Source organism: Sapajus apella, unplaced genomic scaffold, assembly GCF_009761245.1.
Source record: "Sapajus apella isolate SASKATOON/1434 unplaced genomic scaffold, GSC_monkey_1.0 scaffold36, whole genome shotgun sequence".
NCBI lineage: Eukaryota > Metazoa > Chordata > Mammalia > Primates > Cebidae > Sapajus > Sapajus apella.
In genome coordinates, this window is record NW_022436976.1 from 21,811,317 (window position 1) to 21,827,203 (window position 15,887).

Here is a 15,887-nt window from a genome sequence, read left to right on the forward strand (position 1 = left end):
AATGTCTGTTTTGGATGGTGTCTTTCCAGCATGGCAGCACTATGTAACCTGACACTTTATTGAAACCTCAGAATTCTTAAAGGGTTTCATATGAAACCCAATAATTATGAGTGCTAACACTTTGAAGTATAATTCTGAAATCTTCTATCTCCACTTTACCATTGCTTGGAAGAATACAGTATGTCTAGGAGAACATGAGACTTACTTTTCTTTTTATCAGTTTGAGTCTGACCAGTGAAACCAAATACTTAGGCATATATTGTCATTAATGAATTATTTGACCAGTAAAACAAACACAGAATTATGGGATAGTAATTGGAGGGGTTATATAATGACATGCCTTGATAGCCAAGATCAGCTATCTTTAAGAAAACTCAAAGTGTGAAAACTCAGATTGACACAAAATTCAGAGATGATTATTTGCTTTACAAAAGAGTTAACCATGCATCCATTCAATTGTCCTTTCACTCATTCAGTAAGTCAATAAACAAAAGTTACTGCATGCCAGGCACTATTGTAGATACTGGGAATATAAAATTCAGTATGACATGTCCTCTGCCCTTAAGGAGCTCATTATCTGGTAAGGGAAATAGAAAGATAATTACATGTCCTTGTAAATGCGAAAATGGAAGTATAAAGAGAGTGATGAAAAGACCTAAAAATTTTCTTTAAATGATGAGTTACCCTAGTACATGTAAATAAGAATAAACCATATATAGTTTTTACTTGTACACACCTTGTTTGGAAACTATTTGGCAGGTGAGATACAGCATGTTAGTTATTTGAAAGGAATACCAAAAGCTGGTGTTGGGACTATGCCTTGTGAGTTAGCCCTCAGAAGAGTCTGGAGAGGGGTTAAATCTGGTTACAGAGTAGAATAAAAATAGTAACAATTTTAGGCTGGGTGTAGCAGCTCATGCCTGTAATCCCAGCACTTTGGGAGGCTGAGGCAAGCAGATCACCTGAGAATTTGAGACCAGCCTGGGCAACATGGCAAAACCCTGTCTCCACAAAAAATTAATAAATTAGCCAGGGATGGTGGTGCATGTCTGTAGTCCTGGCTACTTGAGAGGCTGAGGCGGAAGGATCACCTGAGCCCAGAAGGTCGAGGCTGCAGTGAGCTGTGATTGTGCCACTGCACTCCAGCCTGGGCGACAGAGTGTGGGACCCTGTCTCAAAAAACAAAACCCAATTTTAATATTTATCAAATATTTTCTACTGGTGCAAAATCATGTTAGGTATTATTACTATGGACCAGGTACCTTTCATAAACTCATTTTTGTCACAGCCAACTCTATAAGGTACATGACATCCTTATCCTCATTTTTATAGGTGAAGATGCTGGAAGATGGAGTGGTTAAGTAAGTTGCCCAAGGACATGGAGCTAGGAAGTCAAAAGCTGTGATCCCATCGTTGGTCTTGCTTTTTGCCCACCATTCTAGCTACTACACTTCACTGCCAATAATTGGAGAATTTTGCCCCTATTTTCTCATAGTAGGGTTCCTCTTGTTTCACAGAGGTAGGAAGGATGAGGCTGATCTGAAAGGAAGGAAGTAACACTGAAGATTTGCTATACGTGATGCTTTTGAAATCCCTGCTTTATACACTGTTACCAGTAAATATATAATCCAGACATCACTGGAAGCCATTCTAGTCAGTACTAGGTGCATCAGTAATGATTGTGTCTGCATGCCTGTGGATAGACAGGAATTCACTTGAGTAGAAGACTGTCTGCCACAGGGCATGCAGGCAGAAACCTCTGAATAATGATAAATGCCTTTGTCATTATATATGTGACCTTCAGTGGGCACTTAGCCACTCTGAGCAAACTCATCTGTAAAATGGGAATAATACCTACTTCACAGAATTGCCGTAAGCAATAAATCTATTCTAGTACCAGTTACCACTCAAGGTTTACCCTTTACCCTTAGATTAGAGGGGAATTCACAGATAAAAGTTTCAGGCTGGAAGTTTTGGGCTAAATAATCTCAAGCAAGAAACAACCTCTCTGATCTCTATTTCCTCATTTATTCAATGGAATAAATAAGAGTGGTAGAGCAGAAATAATAGTACCTGCTCTACCAATCTTACTTGGTTTACACGAGAATCAAATGAGAAAATGTTCATGAAAGAACCTTGGATAATTGAAAATTGCCATACAGTTGTTGGATGTTATGGTTATTATTAACGTTATAAACCATTTTCAAATTTCTCAGTACCCTAAGGGGGTAAAGTCTCTCTTGTTATTCTTGGATTTTCGGTGAAATCATTTTGAGGATAATGATTACAAAAGCAATGAGGCTAATTTAGTACTAATGTAATGCTAGTCATTTTTCCAGGCCAGATTTTTAGCAACAAGAGAAAGTAGGGTCTCACCTGTCTGGCAAACAAAGGAGTCTATTCTGTATTCATTCCCTATCAGATTATCTGGAAGGTCTTTTATTGTAAACGGGGGTCTGCGACAAATCCCCGTTCGTCTGTAGGAGAACAAACTTCAAGAAGCTAAATACTTTAAACAGTCAAGCTTGGCTCCTTCTGATTACACTGAGGATATGCTAACAGGCACAAGGGGCCCAGTGTCTTTTTGCCAAGTGAAATAATCAAGGATAACAATACGTGGTCATGTTGGAAGTGACAGAAACACATTTAGGCCCATTGTAATCTTCTATACAAAGTGCTTCCTTCCCTACGCGGCTCTCTGAATTTGGCCAGAAGGGGATTCAGTCTCTGCTGGCTCTGAAAACCTTATATAAAAATATTCCATAGAACAATAAGCTTTCCAAATGAAAAATTAGAAAACTATCTGCCTAGCTCCTTTTTGACGTCCTAGCATTTGTATTCCTCATTTTAACCCGGCAGGCACTTTGGTGTTATCTTGATTTACACATAGCGAAATTGAGGCTGAGAAAGGAAAAATAACTTGTCAAAGCTACAAAGTAGCAGAATCTGGGTTGAAATGCAAGCCTGTCTACCTTCAGTGCTTCTAGTAAATTATATTACTAATCAAAATTACCCTAAAACATCGTATGTAATTGTTTTTCATCATTCTCCTTAAGAGTCCAAAGTTCTCTTTCAATGAAGACTAATATCTAACGGGGATCATACTATTTTTAAGAAATCACTTTAGAACAACGGACATTATTCTTACTAGTCATTTTAAAGGGTAATGGATACCTCCAATGCATTGCAGAGAAAATTGGCTGAAAATTAGAATGTTGAAGATTTTTAATACTTTGGAATAACTATTTAAAAGTTAAATGCACATATTAATTACATCAAGTTAAATACTTTGGATTTTTGAAACCAACAACTTAGTCCAGATCACATGATTAATTTCTTTTCAAAAATCAACAATTTGGTATCACAGTTCACATCTGACATTCCTGTTTTATTTTTACAATGATATTTAATACTTTGATTGGTAATTAAATATAATGGAGAAAATACTCCTTTCTTATCCTGAAGCTTAAAGCAAAGTAATCATGATTCCTCATTAAAGAGGTACTTTTAATAAAAGTGAAATATCAACTGGGATATTACTCTGAGTTAAAACAAGAAAAGGCTCTGGTTTTAAATATGGCAAAGGTGGGAAGAAATCTTATAGAACTTTAGAATTCAAGGGAAATTAAACAAGTTTAAATTACAATCTTGAGGGAAAAAGTTTTAAAAACCACAGAAAACAAACAGGAATCACTACCGTTTATTATTTGAAAACTATAAAATAAGCAGGTTGGTAGCAGATAGGGTCCTGCACCAGTGATGTAGGCAAATGCCTGAAAGCTGAGAGAGAGAGGGGTAGGTAATTAGGCCTTCGGTTGGCAGGCTGGGCCCAGGCATTCACTCTCTTGACTTGATGATGGAAATACTAAGCAGCTGATCTATTGCCTTACGTATTCTCAAAAGAATTCTTAAAAAAAAAAAAATGCCAAATAGGCCATAAACTTTGATTAAAATTTTTCTCTGCAGAAAAGGTTTTAAGTACAATAAGTTAGGGGCAGTAACTCATTTGTCAGCATTTGGGAAAAATCTTAGTAAACTGGAATCCACACAATTTCACTGCAAGTTCTATAAACTCTCAAGGCCTCAGTTTTCTGCTCTATAAAAGAATTGGGCTAATCTTTCTTAATAATTAAAAAATGTTTAATTATTTAAAACACCATAAAATTTACCATCTTAACCATTTTTAATTTTACACTTCAGTAATGTTAAGTATATTCTTGTTGTGCAACCAATCTCTAGAACTTTTTTATGCTGCAAAATAAAACTCTATGCCCATTGAATAACTCCTCCCTTCCCCCTTCCCCCAGCCCTGACAACTACCATGGTACTTTCTGTTTCTATGATTCTGACTATTTTAGGTACTGCATATAAGTGGATCACGCAGTATCGATCTTTCTGTGACTGGTGTATTTTACTTAGCCTAGTGTCCTCTAGGTTCACAGCGTTGTAACATGTGACAGGATTTCCTTCTTTTTAAGACTGAATAATATTCCATTGAATGCACATTTCATGTTTTCTTTACCCATTCATCCATTGATGGACATTGGGTTGCTTCCACCTTGTGGCTATCATGAATAATGCTGCAGTGAACATCGGTATGCAAATATTTTGAGACCCCAACTTCAATTTTTTTGGATTAAATTCTCAGAAGTGGGATTACTTGATCAGATGGTAATTCTGTTTTTAATTTTTTTAGGGACCTTTATACTGTTTTCCATAGCAGGTGCACCATTTTACATTCCTACCAATAGATCAAAACGGTTCCAATTTCTTCACACTTTCTATTTTTTTTTTAATAGTGGCATTCTAATGGGTGTGAGGTGGTATCTCACTGGGGTTTTGATTCACATTTCTCTAATTAGTAATGATATTGAACATCTTTTCATATGCTTATTGCCATTTGTGTATCTTCTTTGAAGGAATGTCTATTCAAGTCCTTTGCCCACTTTTTAATTGAGCCAGTCTTTAAGTGACAAAATTCAATAGGTTGTATAAAATTAAATCCTTTCATTTGATGGGATTATTAGTGGTAGACCAAGCACATTTAAACTTTAGCAAAACATTTGATCAAATGACTTGAGTGACTCACGACATTCTTATGGACAAGATGAAGGGTTGAATAATAATATCATCAGATGGATTTGTAATTCATCATATGTCTTTACTGTATTTAATAGTGTTAATCAGTCAGTCAACATCAAATTGTAGAGGGCTATGCTTGAGGGATCCTGCTGGCTCAACATTATCAATGATGATATGTTTATCAAACTTGAAATGGTCACAATCTAGGAAGGATACCTAATTGTTTAATTACAGAATACAATATCAGAAGATCATATACAACAGCCTAATATAATGAATCCAAACCAGCAGTTGAAATTTTAAAAATAAATATTATAAGTTGCTTTTAGGTTAAAGACCTTGTTTATAAAATCGACAATTAGACAAATCTACTAAATAAATGTTGATGTAACCAAGTCCTCAAAACAAACAAAAGGTTACTAATAAGTTTTACTGATGATGAACCCAGCAACAGCATGATGCAATTGCTCAAACAAATTAATATATAGCACTTAAGCAACTTAACAGTCTTCACTGGCAATAATGGGTAATGATCAAGAACATCATGGTCTTCTTCTACCTGCTCTGGGTAAAAAGCACTGAAAGGTGTCTTCTAAGAGCCACATTTTTAAGAAGGGTTCTGAGGGAGCAGGAAACACCTAGAGAAGAAGGATGGGTAAGGAAATGCAGGAGGATCCATGTGATCTTTAGGCCAAAGAGAAAATCAAATGAAGGATGTGATATACGTCTTTAAATTTGAATGAGAAATTATCCAGAAGTTAAAATTTGGATCTAGTCCATAGACTTGTTCTTTATCAGGTTTTTTAAAAAATTTGAATCAGTGGTCAACATTTTTAAAACATCAGATTTTGTATACAAGTTTTGGTTTCTAACTTAAAGGTAGAACTTTGGAGCAGTGGGAGTCATTCCATAATCACTTTGGAGTGGAAGGATTTCTTTATCTCTGGAGATGTCTGGCAATGTTCAAAAGAGGCTGGATGATTTCTATGGTTGCTCCCAAGGTTATTTAGGCCCTTACTGAACCTTTTTTTTTTTTTTTTTTTGAGATGGAGTCTCACTCTGTTGCCCAGTCTGGAGTGCAGTGGCATGATCTCGGCTTGCTGCAACCTCCACCTCCCAGGTTCAAGCAATTCTCCTACCTCAGTCTCCTGAGTAGCTGGGATTATAGGTGCCCGACACCACTAATTTTTTTTTTTTGGTATTTTTAGTAAAGTTGGGGTTTCACCATATTGGGCAGGCTGGTTTCAAACTCCTGACGTCAAATGATCTGCCCGCCTTGGTCTCCAAAAGTGCTAGGATTACAGGTGTGAGCCACTGCACCTGGCTCTTACTGAACTTTTGACTCTTACTAAGTGATTTAAAGTCAGTGATGACATTTCCCCTGAGTGTCCTCAGCCCACCAGATCCAGTCTCAGTCCTTTCTGACCAGCTCCTTGATGAGGTCAACCTCTACCAATAGTATCAATGGATACCCTTGACCTGTGGCTTCCAGTTAGGTTGAGCCTATGGGAGTCATTGGCAGGAGATGAAAGGCAGGGGAAGAGTATGGTTGAAACCCTTGTTCCTCTGGCTTCCTCCTTGCTAGGTTGCTGAGGGTTGACTGTATCCTTCTACCAAAGGCCACAGCATGTGCTGCACAGCCCTCTCCCCAGCCTCAGTTATATTCTACAAGGTAAGGTAACTGATCTAGGATGGTAATACCTCCCACTCCTATTAGCTCCAGGCCTTCCACCTTTCCTTACTGGTTTCCCCTAGTTCTGCCAATACCTTCCTAAATACGTAATTACATTATAAAATTCTCCTTAGTCTGTTGGCTCGTTCCATGTGTTTCCTGCCAGAAGCTTAACCAAAAAACACTGTTACAAAAGCCAGTGGCAACAATCATTGTGGTGTTATATCAGATTTCTGTCACCAAAGGGTTAAGATACCAACAAGTACTTCTTACTGGCATGGTGGTGAGCCCAAAGAGTTCAGAGCTTTCAGAAGCTTCTTGGTAGAGCAGATTACATGCTGGGTAAATGACTCAATATATACTAGGAACAATAAAAAAAACAAACCTTTGAGAGAAAATTATTTTGTGGTTAAAAATGTTTATGGAATGTGACTTAGCTATAAGTATTGGTCACTATATTCTTTACTTTGTTGAAAATATATAGAGACTGGAAATGAAAGCACATCTTGAAAATCTCTGTAGTATAAAAATAACTCTTCTTGAAAGCTTCAAACTATATAAAACAGCGCTGTATTTCTTCCTCCTTTACCACTCTCCACCATCCAATTCACTGTAACGTTCAATTTTATTTTGAAGAAATGGCTGAAAGACAAATTGCCTTACAACAGGTCTTCTATGAAACATGGGGGAAGGCTGCTGACAGAGTGAGTTAAAAATGGCAGTGTTCACAATCTGGAAAACATCTGCCTTGCCCTGAACTGTAAACCACCACGTCACAGAATATGGTTTGTGACAAAGCGGAGCCCAGGGTGGGTATTTGAAAGGTTATGGGATAAGTCAAGGCTATTCAGGCACAAAACTGGGCAATGTGCCCTTTGGCAAAGTGTTGCAAGCCAATGACTTAAAAAGAAATAAAAAAGCAATAGGCCAGGTATGAAAACTCCAAATGGAGCCAAATGGTTCACCACTTTTCTTATCATGGGTACTCTCGGTGAAGCTGGTTTAGGAGTAAAAGCAATACTGCTGCTTGGAAGTTCTATTTGGTAGAGGGAGAAGCCTTTACTTAGAAGAGAAACAGACATGCTGGCATGGCTAGGGGAAGAAATGTGGCCTCAGGACTTGATCAAGGGTAAAATAAAGGGCCACGGTTTATATGTAAAATCACCAACACAATTGGGATTCTGCCTCCCCGTGCAAATCAAGGAAGAAACAAATAGAGGAGCTAAATGAGAGAGAGGAAGAACATAAGTCTTGTGGTATTAATAAAACACAGCCAAAGTAAAATGGATAGGTTGTCGCAAAAGGAGCTCTCAGAGGTATTGACAGTTTCCACAGCTGCGCCCCCAGAGCTGCACAGAAAAGCAATGATAAAGGGTTACAGTGAAATGGTGAACCAAGGCAGGGTGCCTAGGTGCCAGTTAGAAAGAACTCAGGCAAAATGCTTCTTTTTCAATTTAGTTTACACCCAACCCAAGATATTTGACTTGGAAGGTGACCACAACAAAAGGCGAAAGCATAGTGAATGAAGCTTTTGCAGGCAGAGAAGATGGCTAACTTGGAGGACTGGAGGAGACATGGGGCTTCCAGAAAGAGACGAGATAGAAGGAGATGTGAGATCTGGGTGGAGCTGCTGGCAAGCTAGTCTATATCAGGGCTGTGTCTAAGAGGAAGGAACACATAGGGTCTCTCAGAGCAGATGTGTTCGGGGCTCCATTCCTATATCCATTGAGTTGCAAATAAGAAAATCAATGGGCAGCATCCCAAAGACCCAGAGAGATCACAATGATCAAAGGGAGAGGGAAAATAATAATTGTGCCTCTGAAATAATCTAGACTCTGTTGTTTAAGCAGTTGTGGTATGGTAGATGGAGGAGTAGATCTGAAGTTCTTTGGAACTGGTTTGAATCTTAACACTGCTTGTTTTTCCTCTAGGAAAACGGAGATGATACCTTTATCTTGTGTCTACTGTGACAATTAAACCAATTAATTCAACACATTTTATTGAGCACCAGCTAAGTCCTAGGCTAGATGCTGGCACAAATATCTTAGCATAGTATTCAACAAGCAGCAGTCATCATTAAAATGCCACGCACATAAGAGCAGACATAAAATTGGGAACGATATGACAATATTTAAAGTGATTCATTTTTTCTTCCCATTTGATTCCTTATTAGATTGTAGGCTACACAGGGGTGTGATCTGATTTAGCTTGTTCACAGGGTCTGAGAAACAGTAGAAGCTCAACATATTTTGGTTTCTGTGAGTGAATGAATAAATAATTGGTAATTCTAATTGTTAGATGCCTGGGACATGAAAGAAAAGACATGGAGGATGAGAAGCCAGATCTTGCCCAAACTATCTTTTGTCTTTTTTTTCACTTTCTCTAAGCTCTGTCTGGGCATATGCATATAATCCTAGCCAAGCCAATTCCCAGAATTTACAACAGCCATATTTGGTTGTACTTAATTTTATATTCTGCTTTGGAGTAAAAGTTCACAGATAAAATAATCTGCAGCAGACTGTTCTCAAGTGCCTTTATTATAGAAAGTACAACAAATGTTCACATTTTCTATTTAATTAGGCCTATGTTTCTTTTAGCTTTACTTAGTTGAAACTAAAACAAAAGTTATCAGTAGGAAAATGAGAAACCCCATGGAGATTCTGAAGTCTCCTTAACTGTGACTTAGCTAAAGAATGCAGGAATTTTCCTACGAGACTCCGTCTCATTCGGGATGGAGGAGAAAAAGGGCTCCTTTCAAATCTGCTCCACTAGCTTACAACTCACTGTAAAATGAAGTAATTCTCAGGTTTTATCTATTTCCACACACACAAACACAAACACATACACAACAACATACATGCACAAACCACAGTTTAAAAGGCTTGCTACAGATGTGAGTCCTGGGTCTACTTCTTATTAACCATGTGACCTCGGACACATGTTACTTAACCTCTCCAAGTCTCGGCTTTCTTTCTTGGGTATAATAAAACTCCACTCCTAAGGGGACAGAACTATTTAAACATGAGATAATGCCTAAAAGTATCAGCACAGTTTCAGCTCATTGTAAGCATACAATAAATAGTAATTACTATTGCATATTATAGTTATTCTACAGTTTACAATTGTACAGTGTAGAAGAGAGCTCCTCAACCCCAACACTTGACATTTTGGGCTGGATGATTCATTGTGTGGGCTATTCTGAGCATTGTAGGGTGTTCAGCAATGTCATTGACCTCTACCCAACAGATGTGGGTAGCATCTCCTGACCCCAGAGATTTTGTGATAACCAAAATCTCTCCAGAAACTGCCAAATGTTCCCTGGAAGACAAAATTGCCTCTGGTTGGGAATCACTGGTGTAGAACAAACAGCACTGGTCCCAAAGACAGGAGACCTGGTTTCCATGAACTCACTTGTGATCTTAGGTAAGCCTTCTCACTTCTTTGGGCCTTGATTTTCTCATATGGTAAAAACAAGGCTGAATATTCCTACTTGATCTTTCATGGTTTTATGAGGATAAAATGAGAAAAAAAAAATCAAATGCTCCAAAGGAGATATAAAAGTAGGATTCCATGATGATCACTTTGTTAGAGGTGGGCTGCTGAGGGCGCCCGGGAGAAGCCATGCTCGCCCCTGAGCACAACTGATGCAGACCTGTTCTCAGGAATCCCACCTGGGAGCTACTGGCCTTCCAGCAGCTTACTGATCATACGTCAGGGCTTCCCTGTTCCTTTAATGGATGTATTTGTGGCTTGGCTTGAAGAATTCAAGAGGAATTGCTTTGTTTCAAAATAAAATGAAAATGTTCCATTTAAAAAAAAAATTCTAAGTGGTGAAAACTGCCTCATCATCTCTACATTTAACTTTCATCTAAATTCATCTTTCATGTGACTAGAATTAACCAGTCCTCAGAATTTTAACTGTGTCCTCTGCAGAATATTCAGGAAAGAAATATTCTAAGGGTTTTCAACATCACTATACTGATTAATACTATGATAGTAACACAGTGAGTAATACTATGGTAGTTTCTTCATCATCATGGGAAGGTTTTTGATGTCATATCCTATAATGGAAATCAGCATGGTGGAAACCAGAGATTGAACCTATCGTCGTGCTTGTATTTATTTCAGAAAAAAAACTTTAAATGAGAGATAGCAGAGTGTCTGGTAAAAGAGCATGGGCTTTGAGTTTGGTCAGAGCTCTAGACATGGCTGGCTGTGTATTTTAGACAAGTCCTGTAGCCCCTTTGAACCTCAGTGAAATATGCTAATCACACCTCCCCCACAGCATGGTTATGAGTAATGTGAATATGTAAAGCACCAAGTGCCTTGCAGGCACATAATAGGTATCCTGTAAATGTAAGTGATCTCCCCCTTTCTACTCAGTCTGAAAGACCTTTCCAAGGTTTCTTTCATCCCTCAGAGCATGTGTTTGGTCTGGATGCTTCAGGAAGGCCATTGAAATGAAAATGAGTGCTTTTTAAATATAATTTGTAGTCTTTGCTTAAACTACTCATAATAGGGCTTGAGTCCTTGAATCAGAGTATCAGTATATCTTCCAGCTTCTAGGCAAAACACTTCCCTACTTCTGATGGGCATTAGTTGGAAATTAAGGGTCAGAAGTCACCCAAAGAACAACAGTGTTTACCTAGGGTGGAGTGAATAATGCCTTCCTTCCTCCCTCTCTCCCTGCCTCCCTCCCTCCTTCCTTCCTTCCATCCCTCCCTCCTACCTTTTTTCCCTCCCTCCCTCCTTCCTTCCTTTCTTCCCTCCCTCCCTCCTCTCTCCCTCCTTCCCTCCTTCCTTCCCTCCCTCCCTCCTTCCTTCCTGCCTTCCTTCCTGCCTTCCTTCCTTCCTTCCCTCCTTTGTTCCTTTGTTTTCTAGTGGAGTGAATAATTCTCCCCTCTCTCCCTCCCTCCCTTCCTTCCTTCGTTCCTTTTTTCTTGAGACTGAGTCTCGCTCTATTGCCCAGGCTAGAGTGCAGTGGTGCAATCTCCATTCATGGCAACCTCTGCCTCCCAAGTTCAAGTGATTCTCATGCCTGGGCCTCCCACATAGCTGGGATTACAGGCGCATGCCACTGTGCCCGGCTAGTTTTTGTATTTTTAGTAGAGATGGGGTTTCACCACGTTGGCCAGGCTGGTCTCGAACTCCTGACCTCAAGTGATCTGCCTGCCTCAGCCTCCTGAAGTGCTGGGATTATAGGTGTGAGCCACTGAGCCTGACCCATTTCTTTCTTAAATAATTCATTTAAAACTGGTCATGGTGGTGCATGCCTGTAGTCCCAGCTACACAGGAAGCTGAGGCAGAAAGATTGATTGGGCCCAGGAGTTAGGAACCAGCCTGGGCAACATAGCAGGATCCCATCTCAAAGAACAAAGAAACAAAACAAACCAATTCTTTTAGTTTCCTTTGTATATCAACCGATAACCTGAGGTAGCACAGCAGGGTAACAAGGAGATGAGCTTGGGGTCAGACAGAACTGCCATTTGCTAGCTGGGGGACCATGGGGCTTTCTGAGCCTCAGTTTCTCTATCAACAAAAATGGGGTCATAATATCTGTCATACTATGAAAATGCGGATAAAGAAAGCATGTGAAAACCCTAGCACTGTGCCTGGTGCATGGACGGTGCTTAGTAAGTACTGCTTTTATCCTGGACTCTCTTGTAGACTCTCATATCTTACCTGGTTTAGGAGGAGGAATGCGGCAACTAAGTAAATCTGTGTCTATGTTCTTATTACTGATGAATATAACATGTGGAAAATGTCATAAACGAAGTGTAAACCATTTAAAAATACAGAATAATTTTCCTTGAAATGATCAACAATGGCTCTGAAAGAGGTTACTTTGTCATACCTATGGAGGCATATTAAAGCCCAGCAATACAAAGGCAGTGTATTAAATCCCAGCAACACAAAGAGGGTGTGGTGATCTTTCTTAAGTTTGGTGTGTTCAACCATCCGTAAAACCATTTTGCAAGTAAAGACACTAAAACAACAAGTAACAGGTAGGAACAAAGTTATAGAATACAAGTTTCTCAAATTTTCATCATTAGGGCTCTTTTTAATATTTTTAATCCTTACAGGTTTCTTTAGCAGTTTTTTAGCCCTTCCTCTTCTTCTTCCATAACATTTGTACTAACTTCTATTGTATCATACGTACTGCCTTCTAACTGACATACCTCAAAAGCATGAATCACATTTTACTCCTCTTATAACTTCCGCACTCCATAGTGGGCTCTCAGACAATATTTGCTGAGCTGAGAGCAAGCATTTCTTTACATTTGTTGACTATGTGACAATTCGAATAGATTTATCTTTATATATTGGCTATATAATAACATATAATAAGTACTGAACATTTACTATGTTCAGACGTCACAGGGTTTTTCAGTTGGCAACTAACTTATTCTCACAATAAATCCTCAGTGTATATCATTATTGTCTCATTTTTCTGATAAGAAAAATGAGATTAGGAGGGGCTAAGAGCACACAGCTACTTCATTGGAGACTCGGGATTCAAACATGAGAACCCATGTCTTTACCGATTACAATAAGCTGCTTTTACTACAAACTATATATTGTTTACCTGATATTGTTGCCATTAAGCAGATTCATTTTGCTTTCTCTAGAGAGAGTATGCTTAGTGGAAAGGGCCAACAGATTTGGGAATCAGGCTGATGTGAGGTAAAACCTTGATTCAGTCACTGATAGCTGAGTGTCAGAAAACTGCTTGCTACTGAGTATCAGTTTTCCTATCCATAAAATGGGGATGATAGAAGTTGGATATGAAGATTGAATGAGGTGACAGAGGCAAAGTGTCTCGCATAGCATCTGGCACATAGTAGCCACTCAGTTACATCATTATTACATGAGGAACTGAGGCTACTGCCCTTGACCAGAGTCTAAAGCCAGCGTTAGTTGTTTTGCACTGACATTTCCTTCTCTCTTGCTAAGTAGATAAGCTCCTCTTTCCTTCAGGTCTCATGGTCTTACATGCCGTCTATATGCTGACATTTCTTTCATATCCATCTTACCCCAAACCCAGACTTGAACTTCAGTCTTTGCCTCCTCAGTATCTCTTTTTGGATTTCTAAAAGGCATCTCAAACTCAGCATGTACAAAAACTGACTCCAGCTCCCACTAACCTTACTCCTCCTATGATTGTCTCCATCTCAGCAAAAGGCAATTCCATGGAGAAGCTCTGGAGTCATTCTTGATTCCTTCCATCTTTTATATGCCACATCTGATCCATCAGTGACTCCTCTTGTCTCCAGTTTCGACAGATACCCAGAACCTGCCCACGTATCCCTCTGTCTCCACGCCTCCTCCTGTCAAGGCCTGCTTTATCTCTCCCCCGCATTCCTGCAGTAGCTTCCCAACTGATCTCCTTGCTTTTGCTCTTGCATCCTTCACACAGGCTAGTCTCAACCCAGCAGCCCAGGTGAGCCTTCAAACACGTAAGTCAGGTTATGTCACCCTTCTGCTCAAAACACTCTATGCTTTCCCAACTCATTCAGGGTCAAAGCTTAGGTCCTACAATGGCCTACGGGGCCTTACATGACTGGGTCCTGTTACTTTCCCGACCCAGCCTTCTCTCCCTCTTGCTTGTTTCGCCTCAATGGCCCCTTGCTCCTCTGTGGATATGCTATGCCTGCTCCCTCCTTAGGGTCCCTTGCATCTCCCCATGCCCAGATGAGAAAGCACTTGGTACATAGTAGGTACTCAACAAATATTCTGAATAAATGGCTTGGATAATCATCTAGTTAAACACCAAGCTCACTTTGCATTGTGTGTCCCGTGACTATTGTTCTTATTTGCCCACCCTACTACCCTATTGCTTTTGCTGTGACTTTCCCAGCAGTGACATCCTGACTCTCCCACTATGTCTGGGAAACTCGGCATTATCTATGCTATCTCTGAGAACTAGGATCAGGAAGATGAATCAGTTCCAAAATAGTTCCAAACTCCAGGCATCATCAACATTTTCTTTTTTTTTAGTAGAGATAGAGTCTTGCTATGTTGCCCGGGCTGGTCTTGAACCCCTGGGCTCAAGTGATCATCCTGCCTCAGCCTCCCAAAGTGTTGGGATTACAGGCATGAGCCACCATGCTTGGCCCATTTTCATTATTTGCTCTAAACATTTTCTAGAAAAAGGAACAAGCTGACTCAGGAATTCCATTTTCTTTCTAGACACCTATACACTTCTGCAGTATTAACAGATGCAACAAAGGACCCAGTTTACCCACAGATTGTCCTGGATGACCAAGTAACGGTTGTAGATGCATCCTGCCTTGTGGTTATTCTTAAGGCATACAGAAAACAATTTTCTTTCTTCTTCTCCTTCTTCTTTTTTTTTTTTTTTTTTTGGATAAAAAGGTCCATTTGGACACAGACCATTCTGGGTAACATCTTTTTCTATAAAAATCAACGTGATATTCTGTCTCAACTGCACCTCTGGAAGGCTGGGTCCCTCTTAAATCCACTAATGCAAAGGCTGCAGGTATAAAGGCAGTTGACTTCTTAAGAGTGTGTTTTGGTAACTTACGAGGTGTTTTATGTAGAAGCAGCAAGGTTTACCCTAAAAACAGTTGAGATCAAATAAATACTATCCATTTCCTTTACCCCCCCCTTACAGGATTTTCCTAAATGAAGATGGGTAGGATAGGGATCTTTAAAGGTGATTGAATACATTAGGGAAAATAACTTCTATTTACCGCAAGCTGGGATGTCACACAGATCAAACTTGAAGTTTTCATCCAAGGTGAAGCACCAGGGAGCTTCCTTCTGATTCCCTGGGTTGCGGCAGTAGGAATGGCCTCCATTCAGCTCTGGGAAACGAAGCGCAGTGAAGGTGTGTGTGTGGGGATACTGGGAATTCCATGGCTGGCACTGGCGTCCTGATTTGGTCACACTGACAGTCCCCCGGTAGTCCACACCTGTGCTGTTATAACACTTGTGATCTGAAAAACACACAAAAGCCCAAACAATTACAAAGAAACACAGGAGATGCTGGAGCTCTCCTCTAGCCAGCTGTTTCTGGAGGGGAGGGCAGGTAATTAACCTCGTGGCCACAGCTTCCTTGCTGGTCAGAGGCCATGCAGGGCAGTCTCCCTGCTTTGCTGGGCTTGGACCC

General features: G+C 39.8%; 1 protein-coding gene across 1 annotated transcript in view; it reads right to left on the minus strand.

The window, feature by feature from the left end:
• Positions 1-15,887, minus strand: part of ROR1 (receptor tyrosine kinase like orphan receptor 1) — a 403,384-nt gene that overhangs the window by 23,043 nt on the left and 364,454 nt on the right. The window contains exon 7 of the mRNA XM_032296748.1: positions 15,469-15,714. Within this exon, the coding sequence (XP_032152639.1) occupies positions 15,469-15,714 (246 nt within the window). The remainder of the gene's footprint in view (positions 1-15,468; positions 15,715-15,887) is intronic.